We start from the raw sequence: 20,419 nt of genomic DNA, 5'->3' as shown, positions 1-20,419 counted from the left end.
CCTTTTATTTCCTGCCTAAAACAGCTCTACCCTAACCTCAGATAAATCAAACACACAAAGCACACGCTCTCCTGTTCTTATTTTTTGCAGAGACCTGCAGAAGGCAGAGATGCACACACCGGCTCTCCAGAGAGCTAACCCAGATATCAGATTGTACTCCCCCCTTCCTTTCTTTTTTTTTTCTCTTTTTTTTAACACTGCGGATTCCCCCAGCTCCCGCATATCTTATCTCCGTAACTATTTTGTCAAGACGCTTCACCGCCGCCTCCGAGAATCAACTGTTTACTTTTGGTCGGCGTTACCTGGTCGGCTGTACGTGGCCAGGTTGCTGTCGCTGTTGCCATTGCCTGCCGTGCAGCAGTTGATGCTGCAGTCGTTGTGGTTGGAGCAGGAGTTGGGCCACGTGTCGGCCAGCCAGGGCTGAGTGGCTGAGTCGCCCATGTTTAGCAAACCGGGCCTATAAAAGAAAACCCAAATGTTTAACAATAGAGACAGGCTTGGCCAACAGCGCAGCGACATTCATCCGAGTGAACGGGAAGCACCCGCAGAAACAGAAGATTATGGAGGAGTTTATTTATCCAGCTGAGAAGAGGAAAACTTAAAAAAAAAAAATAAATAAAAATCTGGCTTTGGTAGTTTTTGCCTTTTGGGCAAACGTACGCAAAGGGAGCACATTTCAGGCTGGGGGGCAACAAAAAAAACATAAGCCCAGCTAAATAGATTGTGTGTGCTCGACTTGCCTAGAGCTGACATCACTTTCTCTGAGCCTCCGTGAGCATTAGCAATCCTCTTGGATTAGACAGCCAGATAAAATTCACTCCCCATGTTGCGAAAGGCACATCCTGAGCAGTCAGTGAACCACAAGTACACTCTGAATAGATTCCATGGTGTCACAATGTCTCTTTCATTTGAGGTTTTGTTTAGCTGAACAGACTCATAAAATCACTAACTCTTTCTTCTGTATCTTTGTTCCCGTTTATTTACCTTCTATCAAACGTTTTATATAATATCCGTCTCAGACAATTAGGAAGTCAGTGGAAAGTAGTTTTTGCTCACTAATGGGATATTCCAGCTTAAAGCTAATGAAAACCTAAAATGAAGCTATTCAGTAAATTAGAATATTACATAAGACGAATTCATAGGAGGATATTTTATCTCAGAAATATTATGATATGGCCAAGACATGGTAAGATATGGAAAAGACTGAAGACTTGACAGGTTTTCAGCAAGGTATTCTGCAGCACCATGAACTAAACATTTAGTTTTGCTAACTCAAAAGCACTAATTATTTCCACTAACATTAAAGTAGTTAAATATCCACTATAAGCTCATGCTAAGATAGTTGGCAGGAGCTAATCGCTAACTTAAATTCAACATATATCTGCCCTTAAAAGACTACTTTAATTTTGATATGATCTATATATTCTATAATCCTTTTAGAAATTGTATTTATGTCTATATATAACATCTGTTTTATTTTGTTTCTGTGCGTTTCTCGTTTGAAATAAAATAAGTGGAGGAGGAGAGGAAATAGTAGGTAAACTGTCTTCACCCACTTCAAATAATAAACGTCGAACTTCTTTAAGAGTTCTTAACACCACTAGGTATTCAGAAACTGAGCTAACTGTTTAGCTTAATGCTGTATCTAAGAGTATGAAGTAGAAAGTAGGTTTATAAAAGTGGCAGCGTTAATATCACTTTGAAGTAAAGTTTAGGGATTCAGGACAGGCTAAATCTGCTATTACTATGTTAGCATTTGTATATTTTTACCATTTATAACTAAACCGAGTTTAAAATAAATTATTTTAATGTTTAGATATTATATTATGATCATGACACAAAGACATAGAAGCACTGACTCTACTCCTGGTGGATCTCCTCTAAAGTCTTGAATGAACTTGGTGGGGTTTTTTTTAAATCCGTATTTTCCCTCAACTAATCTGTAATATGCTACGATACAGCTAGCATCTTTCATTTTTTGTTTCTGCAACAATCATTTGGAATGACTGTATGCTCAACAATTAGTATGTCTTAGGCCTTTACATACAATTTATGGTAAGGTGAATAAATTTTTTTTTCTAGTAATCAGAATTTTGATTTTTTTTAAGCAACCATGTACCAAATTTTTTATAACATTCATTTCACTATTTCAATAAAAGTTCAGAAATAAAATTATTATTCAAAATTGACAAGGGCACTTAACAGGACTGTAGTGTACAACCTGACCTTTGGCCAAATGTTGAGTCTAGAAAGAGAACATGTCATATTCTATTACTGATTAAATGACTCAATCTAGCATCCAGAACAAGTCGGTCTACTTTAGCTGGGCCATGTATTGCTTTGGTATTCAAATCTGTGCAGAAAGATTCCCAGTCTGAATACTTCAGCACTGAATTAGCATCGAATTGCATTTCCTCACTCTGTCCTAAATGACTCATTTCTTGGATTCATTTTGGGTAATGAACACATTTGTCTTGTACAGCCAAATACAATCTCACAATGGCTCCTCCATCACCCCAGTGGTTCTGTGTTGATATCGAACGACCATTGTTTTCATGCAGAGCTGACACAGCCTCACTGCGTCCAGGATTCAATCATACAACTGGGTAATGTAATGAATATGGATTTACTGTTGATGGCTTCAAGCTAACTATTCATTAACACATGAACAACACACACACATTTATGGCATGGCATTAAGTACATTCTGTACTCTGAGCAGAAAGCGGGTAATAATTGAATGCATTTTTTTGTTGTTGTGTGTGTGTGTGTGTGTGTGTGTCTGTTTTCCATTTACCAGCTATATGGGCGTCATGCCAGAGGCCATCTAGTGGATACACAAATGAGTTTTGGTGGTTCTGGTTCTGAAAGGTCTCACTTATTTATGCACAATGCACCACTTCACTGTATGGGAAGGTGAGCTTTGCATCTCCATTAAGGTTCTATGGTGATGCTGGGGCACAGCCTTGTGGTTGGATGTGGCTCTTCAGTGTGTGTGTGATGGGGATGGGCTCCTGGCAGGCTGCACAGCTCTTTGTTCCTGTAGTAACACAACACACTTTGCGCACCTACTTCCACCTCCTGCCATGTGCTACTTTAGAAAAGGCTCAGCTCTCCCCCTAGTGTTTGTGAAGGAAAAGTACCGCTGCCCAAACATTCTCTTCTACTCAGTCATACCCCCATTTTATTTATTAAAAATAGAATTTAAGCAAACGTTTCTTACCTTCCAGCACTGCTGACGCCTTCCCCACCCCTCTGATATGCCACTGAAAAGAGAGACAATCATTTTCAGTAGACTTTCACAGAGATGTGACTGCCTAAAAGTAAAATACCAAGATTTTACAATTTCTTTACACAACCAAAGGACATTATTGAGGTTTAAAGAAATGCCCCAGCATTATAATTGTAAAGTGGAAGGAAAATAAGTTGTAATTTTCTTATTTTCTGAATTTAGTTTTTAAAAGAAACAAAATGTGGGATGCATTTTAATTTAAAAAAATAAAACCTTCCACTGCAATTACAGCTGCAAGTTTCCACCAACTGAGCCAAGCCAGAGACTCGTTTGTTTTGCTCATTACAAAGTCAGATTAGACTGACTTTGTCAATAAGTATGTTTAATCCCACATAATTATTTGGATGTTTTGCTCTTGCTGGATTATAAGTGTCGTCGTCCTGTTGAAGGTGAACCTTCACTACAGGTTGAAGTCTTTTGCAGCTTTTCACAGACTTTCAGCGAGAACTGCAGTGTATTTAACTCCATCCGTCTTTCCATCAACTCTGAATTCCTGCTAGCAAAATCAAACAGAGGATTCTGCCAATTACTTCAACTATCATCTCTACTAACCAAGGCCTTTACATTCCCATGTTTCCTACTATATATTGAACTGGGAGTTCTATGACTTTCTTGTGGCAACCACATTATTCTTAATATTCATTCATAAAGCCAAAGCAATGTGTTGAGTGCAATTAGTGGATGACTGATGTGTGAGATTCCTACATCTGAGCTTTGGATATCTGCAGCTCCTCCAGAGTTACCATGATACTCTTCGCTACCTCTGTTATCAACATTCTCACAATGTTGATAAGACACCCTGTGCTTTTTAAGTGCAAATTGATCGACAATAGGCAAGACAATGTTCGGTTTCGCCACCGATCCACTTCTGTTGCCGACCCAAATGAGGCGAGGTGGATTCTGAAGGTCTAGATTGAAGAACCAGAACCAAACAGCAACACATTATGTTTCTTGGAAGAGGAGCAACCACAGTTCAGACACGGGGCATCCAACAGGCAATGACTGAATACAGCATGTTAAAGTAGGTAAATGTTGTATTCTAGCAGCATTCTTACTGCTATTTATATTTTCATTATGATATAAGTATTGTATTTCATTATTAATCAAATTTAAAATGGTCTTTAAGAGTCTTTAATTTGAGTAGGTGAAAACCCTGATAGCTCCCCTCAGTCTCACCCTGTTAACGTCAGGTGAACAGCCACAATCCTCTTTTGTTTCCTGGACTGAACGATACATTGTGAAATTTTCAAATTTTGGAAAATGGTTTGTATAGGCTAATTCTGCTTTAGTTTCCTAGCTTTGTCTTTGTTCTTCATTTGCTCACTAATGTTCCCTAACAAACGTCTATAACCTTCACACAGCAAATTAAGAGAACATTAATTATACAGAGGTGCTGAAGGTGACATCAAAATTAATTCAGTGTTGCCAGTGGGCTAAGGAAATGCCAAACTTTTCAGTTCTTACAAACCTCAGAATTGTGTGCAAAGTTTGTGGCTGTACCATGACAAAATGAAAAAAAGATCAAATACTATTGCACCCAATTATTTCTTTACTTTTTAAATGCTGGCATGTTTGCATGGTGTCAGCTGAGTCACACGTGTGGTGCAGGAGGATTCACCATAAGAGGCTTATGAGGAACAAAAACGCAGAGCTCTTTGGTTTTCCAGCTCAGGTTCAACTCGTTTGAAGCTCCTCACGTTGCAAGTCGAACACTTTCAAGAAACTCGGAGCTGCCGGTGTGTGAAAGGGAGATAAACCTCCAACTTTAATTACAATGGGTACCCTGAGAGGAGAGGAGGGTAGGAAGAGAATGAGCCCTGGTCTTGGCTCTGTTCTTCTTTTTCAACTATTCAGCTATTAAAACAGAAAATAGCTGGGGTCCCTCATGTCCGTAGGAAGCATAATTGTCTGGTTGTAGATTGACATCAGCATAATACCCCACACAGTCTCGCTTCTCTAAAACTAACAAAACCTTATTACACAGGTGAGGAATGAGTCTGACCTGAAAGATTTCCAACAGATCGCAAAACGAGCGTGTAGCTGCAATAAGAGTCTGCATGACTGCAACCCTCGAGGCAGAAAAAAAAGTAGCAAATAAAACGGTAGCAACAGAGAGGAGAGTATGCTCAGACAAGATCAACAAACACATTGTCTCTTTCCCCTCCATGTAGCTCACTGCCGTGTCCTTTCATCTACTCTCAGCCGTGCCACGCCTCAGACAGACAAAGAATGTTTTTTTCCCGATGGGTTTCAGTCTGCGAGCGGACCACAAACACAAACTCGTACGGAATGGAAAGCTTCTCTCTTTTCTATCTGCTTCACGCCATGTCACTTTGATTCACAAATGAGCTCCCTGAGTTATCTAAACGATGCATCAGTGCTGTGTCATTCTCTAAAATCCCATTTAATGTTGCAAGGAGCTGCTTTGATCAAGTTGCTACTGGCTTTAATAGCCTCTTAGCAGAGTGGCGTCTTGATCTCTGGCACTGACTTCTGACTCAACCCAAAACACCGAGCAGAACCTTTGTTTTTAAGTGACTCTGCAAATGATCAGTTTATTTTACTGGCTTTTGCTAAGTGCTGACTTTATTAGGTCAGTGATTTTTATTTTAATAGGCTAATCAAAGATGACAGATGTTGCAGGTTACAAGCAAGTCAAATTTGAGACTCTTTAATGACACCTTAGGTGAAATCTGAGACCAAAAAACTCTATATACATGGGATGGTGGCAGGATCCTGCTGCATTACAATCAAGCATAGCAAAAAATTGTGAAATTGTACCCAGCCTCACAGAACTGAGGCAGTGGTGAAAACTAATGCCTTCCAGCCAATTGGCAATACATTTTCACTTAAAGGCTCAAACACAAGAAATGTAGCATTGCTCCTTTTCCATTTATTTCCTATGAATCTGACACGATGAGGTGGCAAAAGCTAGCCCTCCTATAGCCAAGTGATCTGTGACATCCGTGCATGAGAAATTTTTCACTTGTAGTTTTAGACCTGCACACAAAGGCTAGTGACTCCACAAGAAAGTTGGAGAATGTTAAACTTTCGCTCCTGTTGCACCCAGTGACTTTTCCTGAGTTCAAAGCCTGTCCCCATGATAATCACAAAAAAGCTAGCTAGTTAGCTAACAAAAGGGTATGTTAGCAGCTAGTTACCAATAGCCTCAACCTCCTCAAGTCAGAACACAGTGAAGATGTCGGAACACCACACAAACCTTTGATTGACATAAAAGTTCAGGAGAGGGGGGGGGGGGGGGGGGGGGCATTTATGAGATTAAATAGTCCTGCAACAACAAAATTTAAGGCCTCTGATTAACGTATTTAATGCCAACTTACATTTAGTTTTATGAATTTAAGATGTTTTAAGAATGCTCAGACACCATGTGCTTGCACATATCAAATAAATTGCTTACCTGTTGGTGTGAATGTGAAGGATGGCACTGTTGGGAAAGAAGAGAAAGGTTAGTGTTTTCAAGCTTTGAAACTGCAGGTAATTTTTAAGATGTTTTTAAACCTGACTTTCAATCTGAAGTCCGATCCATTGTGGATAAATACTTGTTTAACCAGCAGCTAGTTCTGGGTCACACACAAGGACTGTAAAGCAGCAGAGTGCAGGCTAGCTTCTCATTAACCAGGTAACATTAGCATCTTATTTATCTCTCTCAATTAGAAGCAGAAATTCATGCCAAAGTGTGAATCAGTTTTTTCATTTGTTAGAGTTGGGTAAAAGTATAAGGGTAAGGGGCATATTTTTTTGTTGCCCAAGTAAAAATATTGGATTCAAAACAACTGCCTCTTTTAAAAAAACCTGCATGACATTTTCCTCTCATGATTTTATAGTCCTTAGAAAAATGTTATCTAAGTGCTCAAGCAAGAATCTCATACCAAATCTCATACTAAAAATCTGGAGGACAACTGTTGTTGTTGCTTTACTCTTTAAGCAAAAAGTAATGCTGTGAGGATGGAAGTTGATGCAATCCTTAGAGCAAATTGTAGCAACATTACCTACTCTAGTATTGTCCAAAAAAATTCAATTGTGCTCCTCTAAAGTTGTTTTTATCCTTAAATAATGACGTCATGTATTACTTGTGCCAACAAACATCCTCTAAATGCAATAATCTTGTGTTGGAATCTGTCCTGGAGATATCGGCTGTCATGTGGCTTTTATCTCTCTGATGAATGCCTTTGAAGAGGAGACACTGGCTACCCAAAACAGTCTGCGACAAATGCAAACATGACTGAAATACATAAATCAGGTCTCCATTGTCAACCTGGACTGGCTCATCACAAGATGCTTATCTCAAGGCTAGATGAACCTTCATGTGAGGTATGACTATATTTGTTAGTTTTGGGGTCTTAATACAAATAAATGTCTCGTTTTCATCTTCACATGAGATGCATGAGGAGGAATCGGCAGATTTAAATTTGACTGATTGTGATGAGTGACATCTTAATCCAATCAGTAAACAAAACTAAAATGCTACAAGGTCATGGTGATATCAGTTCCCATAGAAGATATTACAGAGAGAAGATGATTAAAACACAGTCATTTTTTATTTGTTTATTTTAACTTGTTCTGTCAGCAGTTTATCACTGAAAGTTGTCTGACTGACAAGGAGAATCCCAACAAATGTATTTCCCCAAAAGCAGCATTACATCTTTCATTATGATGCCATATTTTCTTAATAATAGTTGTTATTATGAAGACGTAACTTTATCTCTTATAGAGTGGTTATTTATTGTGCACCGCTACAATAATGGAACTCATTTTAGATCTGAACATGTTTGGCTGCGTTTCATATATTTTGAGTTGAAATAGAAATGAACATTCTCTAAGAAACAGAGTTAATATTTATGTTTGCTTGCTGTGCTAAAAGCTAACTATGCTAATGCCTAAGACTAAAAATATGAACTGTAAGCTTTTATCTCTTTCTTTAAAAATACAGTTTATACTAATCGGCTCAGTTTACTAGAGCTATTTTTTGTTCTTTGTCTTTCTTCTAAAGTACCGCTGCTAATTTCAACCATCCACATTTCTAATCATTGATGTTAGATGATAAAAACTGGGTTAAATAAAAACTTTGCAATCACTTTGTTTTTCTGGTAAAATATCAGTAAAACCAACGTCTTTCATAGGCTCCCATCTCTCATGCATTGTGTGAGAGAGATATTGTTTTTTCCTCCTAATATAAATAATTTATGATTATTCAAGGACAAAGAGCAAAAAAAAGGAAATGCTGTTCTGATCCATTCATATTTGTGTAGCTGTAAGTCAAAGCTTAAAAAAACGGATCAGAAATTAGCTACAAATTTGTAATTGGTGCGTTAAAGAAAAAAAAAACAAGAAACTATTCTTTTTTTTTCCATGACTAGTTTAATCTACGCTTAATGTGTTACAAATACCACCACTCCCACAGGCGCGCACTTCCCAATTCAACTTTTTTCACCCTAACTGCACGTTGTTGATTCATGTGGTTGCAATTATAGTCTTTGAAAACATTCTTGGTTACCCATTCTGACAAAGACTGTGGCCTTTTGTGGTCAGGGTGCACGAGGAGACACGGAGGGCGGGGGATGGCGAGAGGGGGGGAGCGTGCCTGAAGAGCTATTTCTTTCTTTATTCGAGTAAACATCAACATATAGAATCGCAGACGGACAAAGGGGAACGTCATTCCGCACGCCATTCGCCTTTCATGCCTGACCGCAGGTCATTACCGGACACTGCTCACATAGACATGAGCAAAAACATGGCGGTTCTAACTGCTACAGCCCACACAAGTGTCTGTACGTGTGAATGAAAGTTTGGGAAATCTTCGCCGAAGCGGATCTCACTTGACATTTTCCATCAACCGTTGAAGCGGCAGGTTGAAGACGTGGTTTTCTGCGTGGCAGTCTGAGATTAGTCTATTGTTTGTGCATCAAGGTTGAAGGGTGGAACTCCTCTAACCTTGGCATTCGGCACTAAACCTGAGCCAAGGACTGAGGTTGAAGAAGGCAGCGCTAACAGTAGCAAGCAGCTGCACAGCCCAAGGCAACACATTAAGCTAGCTCACACATAATTGAGACTAAGATAGAACGGCTAATGACTGTCTTTCTGCTTGAGCTGCCGTGAGCCGAGGCCAGGCATGTCGTGAACTCTGTCACTTCGACTTAAATCAGGTAACAACTTAACAGAGAAAAGACAGAGCCAGTTGTGTATCTTCCAGAGAGATAAGTAGCATAAATCTCTTGCAGCATGTCCACTTTCTTATCCGAAGGCCCGTCTGCTGAAAGCATGTGAAAATGTCAGGATGTCCTTGATAAACAGAGATTAGACACAAACATTCACTATTTTCCCAACACAGTCAGATGGGAGTTGCAGAGAGGGGAAAAAAGGAAAAGAAAAGGGAGTTTTTGGATCTGAAAATGTGCTTGACTGAAAACACACTTGACACTCTCACAGAAAGAGCATGACAGACTCATGAAAACACATCTTCATGCTGTACTCTCAGCGGGTGCTGATGTTGCCTCCTAAAGAGTCTATAAGATATCGCTCTGCGCAGTCTACAAATACAACTTCTTGTGACAGAAGACAGGAGAAGTTGGCAGCGTTGAGGATGAAAACAACAAACAAGTAGACGATTACATGGATATTTAGCAAACAATGCTTTATCACCAACATTTTCTAGTCCCCAGCCTTAAATTTGAAGCGTGTGCCGTCATCTGCGTGTGCCTACCTTTGCGTATGCCTGCATAGCTGCTGGAGAGGCCGTTCCTTTTCTTTCGGTGCCGGTATAGCCAGATACTGAAGACCATGAGGATGATCCAACATGCTGCTCCAATTCCTGCGATAAAGGCAGGCTGCTTGACCACATCAGAGATCTGCTGGGAGAGCGGGTTCTCCTGGTTCACGGTCTCGGTCATCCGCCCAGATGAATCTGGAAGGGGGGCAGGATCAGAAGAGACGTGAGCAGGATGTTTCAGAGGGGCCGTTTGATCAGAGTACGAATGGTTTTTATGGTAAACATGAAATGAGATTTATGCTAAAGGAAAGGCATGAAAAAGAAATGAATAAAAATGTAGGATTGAACAGAGAAACTGGGCCGTTACCAACATCAGACAATTTCAGCTGGTTGGAAGAGTCCAGGCTGAACATTTATGACACACTAAATGTCTTGGAAAACTAAAGACATTTCAGGTTTCAATAAGGTGTACCAAAAAAAACAACTTGAAACTTTTGTAACTTGGTCAGGATGTGTCTTTATGTCCACATAAAGACACATCCTTTATATATATATATATATATATATATATATATATATATATATATATATATATATATATATATACAGTATATATAACTCTCTGAAGCCACTGTTTTACACTCTATACTCTAAAATTTTCTTGGCTTCAAACATCTAACCCAGCATTAGCAATTAGTAACTCTCTTCTCTGAAAAACACACAGCATTTGAATTTGTATTCATGGTTATCATTATTAAAAGATGCTGAAAACGGTTTACGATAAGACCTTGTCTAATTTAAAGCTCTACGTTTTTCAAAAGGAATCTTAAGGATCCCCTCTCCCCCCCAAGACTTTAATTTGTGTATCTTGATAGAGGAGATTATTTTTTCTCCCAGCAGGTGAGCGTAAATCTGGCTTGTGTTGCAAATCCCAGTCAACACAAGCCAGGTGAGTGGCAGGTGAGCGGAGCCTGGTGATGGAACCAGTTAGAAAAACACCACGAGGCATCGTTTACACCCAGTGACGGTGATTTCCTAAACAGATAAACAAATCCAGAAAGATCACCCTCAAATACAGACACCGCAATAATTAGCAAACAGAGGCACAACTGTGAAAAACTGAGGCGTCGAATGCCTCAAAGCTGTGAAACGCGCTGTAGCGACGCCGTCTGCACAGCTGCTCGCTACAACCTGCTTCTTCTTGATCTGTTTTTCTCATCTGTCTCTGCTTCTCCCCCATGTCTGCTACATGAAAGGCTTCTCTGACTGGCCTCACCCTCTGGCATTTGGGTTTTCCTTTTTTTATGCTCTTGTTACTTTATCCTTTTGTTTTTCAGAGTGAAGTCTTTTACTCAGTAGCCATTCTTTTGAAGGATCGCTAAGAGCCCAACAAAAGCCCAACGCATTGCCTTTACCGTACCCTATCTCTTCATTTGTCTCAGCTGCTGAGTCTATGTCTGTTTTTGGCTGCCTGGCTTCTCAATTTGTGACTCTGTTTGAGGGAGCAGAGCGTGCCAATGTGACTAAGCAGCCCACGAGGGATTGTACAGGTATCTGGGCTTAGGATGACGCGTGCAAGCCTGAGAGTGTGACAAATGCGTTTGGGTGAAGCGCTGGTCCCCGAGGCGCATTGTTCCACTTCGGTGTTGGTACATGGCAACAATCACCACAGGAACTCTTCAAGTGAGATAAATTGTATCCGTCACAGGGAATGCTTCTTCATTCCCATCCTGCTCCACTCAATCACACATTTAAAACCAGATGGAGCCATTTGTCCTCTCCTGGTCTCTCTCTCTTTTGCTTATGGTGCTGTTTTTTCCCCCCCATTCTTACTCATTAGCAAGTTAACTAAGCGGCTCAAAAATAAACAGTGGCCAAATTATCCAAAAAATGTTTGGTCAATTTGGCCAAAAACGATGGTCCAAAAAGTTTCAAGCCGATTGTATTGTCGTTTTTGCTGTTGGAAGCTGAGCAGAGGCAAATGGTGCTGTTTCTGCTTCTTTTTTCCCCTCATCTTACTCAATTAGCAAGCTAGCTATGCAGCTCAAACATAAATAGTAACAAAATTTCCTGAAAATGTTTGGTCTATCTGGCCAAAAAAACGACACTTAAAGAAGTTTATATTGGTCATGTTTGCTGTTTGAAGTTGAGCAGAGGCGAAAACATCTTTAAAACCAGAATGGAGAATGGAGAAGGGCGCGGCTGCTAGCTTTTCTGGAGCTGAGCGTACCAATGTGACGCTCTACCAATTAGCTAACGTAACTAAAACCATTTAACACAATGCACAAAAACAGACTGCAGAGCCACCCCGTTGTCACTCAAACTTCTCTATGGCAAGTTTGATGCCGTTTGTGTGAGAGAACTCACCCAAATTACAGTCTTCAAGCATCTGCACTAAGCATGAAAAGGAAAGGGGGTAGAAGCCTGAGCATGTCTCACAACATTCTGCTACAAGAAAGGGAGTTACAGAGATGTCTGTTTAGTTGGCATAAGGTCATGATACTGAAAGCTCTTCATTTAAAATGGATGGGCTAATGCTATAATTGTTGTTAAGTGATTGGGCTTGATTCACTTCCAAGGAATCTCAGGTAACTATAGATGCACAGATCAATTTTTTTTTTTTTTTGTACCCCTCCAGGGGGTCTTTTTGTGGGCTCTAGTGTCCCTTATATGACAGTAGGCTGACAGGAAACGGGGAAGGAGAGGGGAGAAGACATGCAGCAAATGTCGTCGGGTCCGGGAGTCGAACCCGTGTCGAGGACTTAAGGCCTCCAAATATGGGTTGCGCTAACCACTACGCCACCACGGATCAAACATTTGAGGTCAAATTCCTATTTTGTATCGTTTTGAGGCAGTTTTGACTTCTTTTTTTAAGAGCTGAGATAATCCACTTGTGTCAGTAAGCTAAGTGTAAGATTTTAAGGATTTTTAAGGACCATTATTTGTATTTAAGACCTAGGTATAAAATACCTAGGTATATATAGGTATATGACCAAGAACATTTTTAAGCTTCATATGTCATGTCTGATTTACCTAACCTCTAAAAAATGGTAAATTTTTTTGTCAACTTAAATTATTTCTTTTTCTACAGTGCTTCAACCATTACTAAAGAAGCTGAATGTTCAGAGTTCTGTTTTCAAACACAGAACATTTAGTGGAAGGAAGAAATTTGGTTAGAGAAAGGTGCAACAGGGAAAACAACAGCCTTGAGAGGATTGTCATGAATAATTCATTCCAGACGCAGACAAATACTAGACATGGGCTACAAATGTAGCCTGACCTTTGTGCTTAAAACATCTTTCTTTTTATTGGTCTGATGTGATATTCAAATTTTTCAAGACAGTGAATTTTAATAAGGCACAGTTTGAAAGTTGGAGAGGATTCCCACCTGTTTCCACAAATATCACACTTTTATGCAATTTTCAAATTTTCCACAATGTAATTTATGAGAATGCAGACAGAAAAAGGAGTGGCTATGTCCACTACTCACCAAACTGAAAGAAAGTGGTTTCACTCTTGACCCCGGGACCGGCGCTGGTGCTGGCTGCAACCTCGACGCTGTAGCGGATCCCGGGGGTCAGACTGGGGATGACCACGGAAAGCGTTGACCCGTCAACTGTCCGGTTGATGTTATACTTGCTCTCATTCCCCAAACACCAGATCTGCCGCCACAGAGACAAGGATTAATTCAAACGCACTGTTATGAGCCTTTGATTGAAATGTTGCCACCATGTTGGCACACAGTGGGTATAGGATTACACCAGTAAGGCAAGAAATGGGGCCCAGTAATCATAACCCAGCTTCAGCAGAGTTAAGAGCCGCTGCTCATAAGTAGAAGATATTTACCTCAATATTAGACCTGAAACTGACATTCTGCTTTATTTACTGTGCTAATATTCTCACATCTTCCAGTGTGCTTTTTGTAAATATGTAATATATTCATGTGCATGTGTGTGCAATGGAAGTACAGAGTCTCAGCACATTCTGTCTTTGAGTGGCAGTGGGCACTGGGGACCTGGCTCAGTAATGAGCAGGGTGTGTGTGTGTGTGGGGGGGGGGGGGGGGGGGGGGCATGGAGCTGGATTTAAAAAGCATGAAATTACTCCAAAGTTAATAATAAGAAAAAAAAATTACCTGGAAAATTAAACTGAACAGTGTGTGCCTGGGGACCCAAAAGGGTTTTCCAATAAAAAAGGAAGTTCCACTGCGTAACGTACGAGTTCCTAGAGTTGTTAAACAGATGTTACAACTTTGAATTAAAATATCAAAAATATTAAATATCCTATATGTTCATATCATAGTGCTAGAATTTAGTGGCCATGTTCTTAAAGATTTACTAACTGCATCTTTTTTTGTTTTGTATTCACTTGTGTTATTGCTTTGTTTTTCTTTTTTTTATACTTTTATGCTATTTATGTGAAACTCTCTGAAAAAAGCGGTGCAATATCACAATACTGATATTATTATTATAAATTGTATCAATCTTCCTGACCACTCAGGTCTGTTGGTTCTGGTTCTGCTCTGCATCCACAGAACCAGACCCAAACATGGAGAAGCAGCATTCAGCTTCTATGCACCACAAATCTGGAACAAACTTCCAGAAAACTGCAAAACAGCTGAAACACTGAGTTCTATTAAATCAAGGATAAAAACCCACCTGTTTACAGTTGGACAACTGATGTTTATTAGGTTGATGGCATTTGACAAAATGTAATGTTTGTTGCTGCTTCATAACTGGTTTACTGTATTATGTTTTTATTGTGTAAAAAAAACTATGAATGTCCTTGTTGCTCCAAATAGAAATGTGTTTGACATCCCTGACCTAAATAAAGCAACCAGAAACAGATGAAGAGAAAAATGCAGACATTTATAGATTTAAATTGTAGTAAGTGGCTAAAAAGAAGAAAAAAAAAAGAGTTAGCCTTCACTTCTGTGCCTGGAAGTTGAACGAAACAAAGTAGATAACTAACTAGTATATAGCGTCGTTTACTTTAGACAAATGTGCATTTTTTATTTATTTATGTGCACATTCTAACTGCAGGTATTGATTTGGTTAAATTTTTTGAACTATTAAATGTCGTTCAGAGTTATTGAGTTTATTTTTACTATTTTGTTCCTAAAATATTTGCTTTTAATTTTGAAAAATAATAGCTACTCCACATCCCTGCACTCCTTCTATCCCCACAAAAATAAATAAAAAACAGATGAAACTTTTCTCCTGACTGGGAGCTCAGTGTGAACAGAAAAAAAACATTATTACTGGGACGGAGATGACAGATTTTTCCTAAATTCCACCACTTGAAACGCAACAAGCTGTAAGATTCTCCAACCTCCACCAGATGGCACTGTTTCCAAAGCATTACCATCCACTCCCCAGAGTTTAATTTCATACCTTTTTTCTACTTTTTCAGCACACAGAGGAGAAGAGGCCCTGATGGGAGCACAAAGGTACACCTCCAGCAGGAATTACATTACCTTTCTCTTTTGTCTGCTCAGTCTGCAGCCATGTCTGCATCTCTATTATGTTTCAGCAGAACAAGTCCCATTTTCTCAGACCTGAGAGATGCTTGCTGTATTTATTTGAGAGTGGATGTGTGTATGTGTGTTACCTTGTACTCCTGCACCACCCCGTTCTGCTCCTCTTCTGGAGGGGGTTGCCAGGAGACGACAACAGCAGTCCCGTTGCTCCCGCTCTCCGTCACTGTTACCTTACGAGGGGGGGCGCTGGGGGCTTTTGGGGAAACACAAAAGAAGAAAAAATAACATTTGTACATAGTTCTTCTGAATGCACTTACTCACACATGCTACTCAGTTTTCGGGATTTACTTCCGAGTGAGAGCAAGGCGGATGTGAGAACAAATGACTAATCAGAAAAATTACAATGCTTTATCTAAAAACATGTTCTCAGAAATGTTTACTCCAAACAAACAGGGGGTGATGATGATGATGATGATGATGATGATGGACTAAATTGTGGTGTATGAATAAAATTTGTGGTCAAACAAAATCTTAAACTTAAAATGCAGAGCTGGTTTTTCTCCTGCTTATGAGGAGAAAAAGAAATGAGGCTTAGAGCTCCAAACACAATTATCAACAAAAGCCAGAACAAAGACTGAAAAAGCAGAAAAAGATCAAAACACGCCCACTCATGCAATACACACACACACACACGCATACACACACCCCTTCTAGTAACACTTCCGCACTCCCGCTTCTCTTGAAATGTTAGCGACATATGAAAATTTGCAGTTGGGTTTTAACCAAAACCTCAAGAGACTGCTACAACCACACCCAATGAAAAATTAGTGCAACACATGCATGCATGAAGGGGGGTTTGTGGAGGTTATGGGGGGGGGCTGGCACCACTCACTGCCTGCCTGAACAGATGCGATATGCTTTCAAACATGCAAGCTGTTCGTATGAAACGGTGTAGACATAGAGGACAAATAAACCACTAAAACACTGGCATGAAGACATTCCCCCCCACCTTCGTCCAGGGTCTTGCCAGCTTTAACGTCGCTGTCTGTTCCCTGGAACTCGTTGAAGAAGGGGCGGACTTTGAATTCGTACGTGACGCCTTTCCGCAGCTGTGTCACGACGGCGCTGTCCTCTCCGGGGGTCCGGACCTCGAACACGGCCCATTCGCTCCTCTGCTGGCCCTCTGGCCTGTACATCACCTTGTAGCCCTGGACGTACTGGGACTGCTGCTCCACCTGAATGAAGACAACCAAGATGGAGTTGTTCGCACAGGTTGATTTTTGTCAAATTGTGAACCTTATATGGTAGACCAGCACAAAGCAGTGCATTATTGTGAGGTGGGAGGAAAAATGATACATGGTTTCTATATTTCTCGTGAATAAAAACCTGAAATGTTTTGACCTGCATTTACTTGAAATCTTGCACAATGAAATGCCTTTGGAATCAGGCACTGATTATGTCAACCAGGTGTCTGTGTTGACCGATATTAGTCCTTTTTTAACATATCGGTATCTGTCAAAAAGAACCGGTCCAACAATATTTATTTCCACCTACTTGCCGTTTTGTTTCTGGGGGTTGGTCAGGTGACAGACAGTGATAGTTATGTGGTGCAGGATCGGTATCAGTTATCGGGCGAACAGTAATATTAATATCAAATATTTATATCGACCCAAGCGTTACACATTTCCATTTGCAAAATAAAAAATAAGTCAAAATGAAAACCTTCTGTTCCACTTAACATGAACTCATAACTTTTGCTCGTCTGTCGCATAAAAGCTCCACAAAATACATGAAAGTTTGTTGTTCTAGTGCTGCAAATTGTGGGAAAGTTTAGCGTTAGAATTATGCCAGAATTTTAAAAATGGCGTCGCAGAATAAATAGGAATCTGTGCAACTATAGACCAGGCAGAGGATGAACTGGGATACTAATTCATCACATCACCCGTCTGTTTATCCAGATTCCTCTTTTTTGACTGTGTCTATGCGCCATTTGGAGCAGTAGTGATTTGTGCAAACCGCACAATGAGGTCATTGGCCAAAGGTTCCTTCAAGTCTGGAGCTGGTTAAATAGAGCCCAGACTCTCGGAGCAGCGTGTCTCATCCTGTCCTGCTCTCTAATGCCTGCCGAAGTCAAACATTGGGGGAGAATCCATCCAGGGAACACGAGGTGTTGACGCTGCAAAAATATTCAGCTGCATCCGGCGTAGCATAAAAAAGCATAAAAGCAAAATTAGGCCAGATTGTTTTGTTACTGTAATCAACGTGTAATAAATTTTCACAGCAGAATTTATGAAAACAAACCACTAACTGGAGCGATAATATCCCTAAGGGTCCCTTTGGAAGGGAAGCTTGTACAGATTTTACTGATTTCTTTATCCCTCCGATATGAAAAAAAAATGCAGCCAGCTCAGGTGGTCTTCATTAGCCGGAAAACTGCGGCAAAGGAAAATGTAAAAACCAAGAAATTGCCCAACGGGAATAAACGTACCACCGCAAAGCAAAGGGAAATCGTGTCACTTAACGACAACGTCAGGCCTCCTCGTGACATGTGTTTCTCTGGAACATTCCAGAGAGACAAAGTAACCAGAGGTAGTGATGTTTTAAATCAGTCTTGACATGTCAGTCTTTTTCACGTTTTCCTCAGCTGCGTACATCACTCATGGTGGCACTTCATAACACCTATGAAGGGTAGCGGGGGTGGCCTTTTTTTGTCAAGAGAGAAGAGCGTTTTGACCATTAGGCGACTCATCCAGCAGGTTAATGTCTACTCTGGGGAGGTTTCGTGATATTATGCGTGTGATCGGTAACAGAAGCCCATTAGTACCTCATATTCAGTTTGGTAGTGGCGCAGAAACGCCACCATACGCTCCCAGCTGTAGTTCACTGCCTATCCGGTTCCACATCTGGGAGCCATTTCCACCTAAAGGCATGGGCCTGCCATCTCTTTTCTCTTAGTCGTATTGTTTTAACAGTCAAATGTTTCCAATCTGACCGGACTGGCACGCTACACCACTGCTGCTCTGTGCTACAAGACGACTGAGCTCGGAGGTTTGGTGTAGCTGGAGTGAAGGAAAAAAAAAACAAACAACAAAATGCTGCAGATTCTTCTTCAGGCAGATGCCAGATGAACACCGGGATCTTTTGCAAAATGCTTTCTGCAGTTTGTCTTCTACAAGGGGGGACTCGTATGATTAACTCAGCTAAGCTGCTTGACAAAGTGAGTATATCAGGATCACCTGGGAGCCTTCGGAGACCAGATGTCAAATCCATTCTGGTTGCAAATGTTTGAGGAAAAAAAAACAGCTGCTGGTGAAAGTTTTACTGCGGAAAGCTGCCACTCACCGTCCACTGCACCCTGACGGAGGACGACGAGAGGATGGTGGGGTTGTGAAGGTGGATGACCACATCTGCAAGTTCTCTTTGGATCTGTCGATGGTCCACACCCTGACTGGTGGGAGGAATGTCTGTGTGGGAAAAGCACAACGGAAGTGGAATTAGCTGAAAATTATGATCAGATTTACAGACAGAGAGTACAGCACAGCCCTGTTGGGCATGGTATCATTTTTGTAGACGATTATGAAAAATTGTGCAACCACAAGACAGGACGCAGCACCACAAAAAGTGATGTAGTGGGTATGTCGGGCCAATCGGTGGCAATGCCACACTGCCACAGAATGACACAAAAAAAAAACACAAAATGGCGCCATGTTAAAGATTTGTGAGAGGAAATAAAAATAGCCGCTGAAATGGCCACATGGAAACATGAGACTGGCCTTCTGAAATCTATGCACTTTGAAACCCGATTTCAAAAATGATTGTTTCTGGTCTCCCAAGACGCCGAATCCATACAGACACAGAGCCTAAACATTTTTTTTAAATTCAAGAACATGGTGTGCCACTGGATGACTGCCTTAGCGCTCCTTAGCAAGTGTTCTGGTGGGAATCCTGATTTATATTATTATTCTCAATATCTAAACGCTGTGAAGGCATAAAATCAAAGTCAAATTCCTTGTTTGTGCATAAAAACTTTGCCAGAAAGACCCAATTGTGATTCTGGGTAGGAAGAAGGAAGTTCTCACCTTGCGTTTTCACTGCGTCCGAGATGGAACTGGGATCACTGAGTCCGTAGGCATTGGCTGCTCGCACTAGGAAGAGGTAGACTGCACTGGGCTTCAGGCCCTTCAGCACAAACGACTCTGTTTTCACATGCTCTGCCAAGGTCTGCCAGCTGCTGCCGGATGCATGGCTGTCAACACACAAGGGAGGTCATTTCAATCGAACAAGATTCAATAAAAGTCCCACAGAAATTGGTTTGTGCGTAAAATGGCCGATGATCTTCACCTGAAGGCCTCTATGATGTAGGAAGTGGGTGTGGCTCCAGAATTGAGGTTGGGTCTCCAGGATAAGGTGATGGAGGTCCGGGAAACGTCTGTGACCTCGGGTTTTGACGGAGCGCTAGGTATCAGGTTTGGGTCAGTCGGTCTGTTTGGCTGGACGGGGGATCCAAATTCTGAGGGCAGAACAGAAACAAAAGGAAGCATTTATGTAACTTCCAATGATTTTAAAACACAACATATTTCCTCGCTGTCGTGATTTTATTTTACCTTGAACTTCCAAATAGGCTTTCCATGAAGCCTCACCACTGGGAGTGGAGGCGATGCAGGTGTAGGTACCGGTGTCACCAAGCTGGAAGAGAAGAAGGGGAAGGATATTTGGTTAAATGCAAATTATTTAAATGAGCCCAACCGTCGCTACCCTCTTCACGCCAACTTTCACCCTTCTGCTTATAAATATCTAAATAAAATCTGCCACAGGCAGCTGCGACTGCCTGATGATCTGGGTGTCGTCTCTTTTAAGGCAAAACTGGGGGAAAGCAGCTGGATAGGTCAAACGGCGAAACACTTAGTCAAATGGAAAATATA

The 20,419-nt window shown here is 40.8% G+C and overlaps 1 protein-coding gene across 5 annotated transcripts in view; it reads right to left on the bottom strand.

The window, feature by feature from the left end:
• The window catches only part of robo1 (roundabout, axon guidance receptor, homolog 1 (Drosophila)), a 321,573-nt gene that overhangs the window by 16,476 nt on the left and 284,678 nt on the right, over positions 1-20,419 (bottom strand). For all 5 annotated transcript variants that reach the window (XM_028045383.1, XM_028045381.1, XM_028045385.1 and 2 more), the window contains 11 exons: positions 20,102-20,183; positions 19,839-20,007; positions 19,577-19,743; positions 18,840-18,961; positions 16,507-16,732; positions 15,629-15,750; positions 13,510-13,681; positions 10,014-10,214; positions 6,711-6,737; positions 3,224-3,266; positions 303-457 (listed from right to left, as the gene is read on the bottom strand). In XM_028045383.1, the coding sequence (XP_027901184.1) occupies positions 303-457; positions 3,224-3,266; positions 6,711-6,737; positions 10,014-10,214; positions 13,510-13,681; positions 15,629-15,750; positions 16,507-16,732; positions 18,840-18,961; positions 19,577-19,743; positions 19,839-20,007; positions 20,102-20,183 (1,486 nt within the window). The remainder of the gene's footprint in view (positions 1-302; positions 458-3,223; positions 3,267-6,710; positions 6,738-10,013; positions 10,215-13,509; positions 13,682-15,628; positions 15,751-16,506; positions 16,733-18,839; positions 18,962-19,576; positions 19,744-19,838; positions 20,008-20,101; positions 20,184-20,419) is intronic.

Source organism: Xiphophorus couchianus, chromosome 18, assembly GCF_001444195.1.
Source record: "Xiphophorus couchianus chromosome 18, X_couchianus-1.0, whole genome shotgun sequence".
Classification (NCBI taxonomy): domain Eukaryota; kingdom Metazoa; phylum Chordata; class Actinopteri; order Cyprinodontiformes; family Poeciliidae; genus Xiphophorus; species Xiphophorus couchianus.
This window is presented reverse-complemented; position numbering and strand designations above follow the sequence as displayed.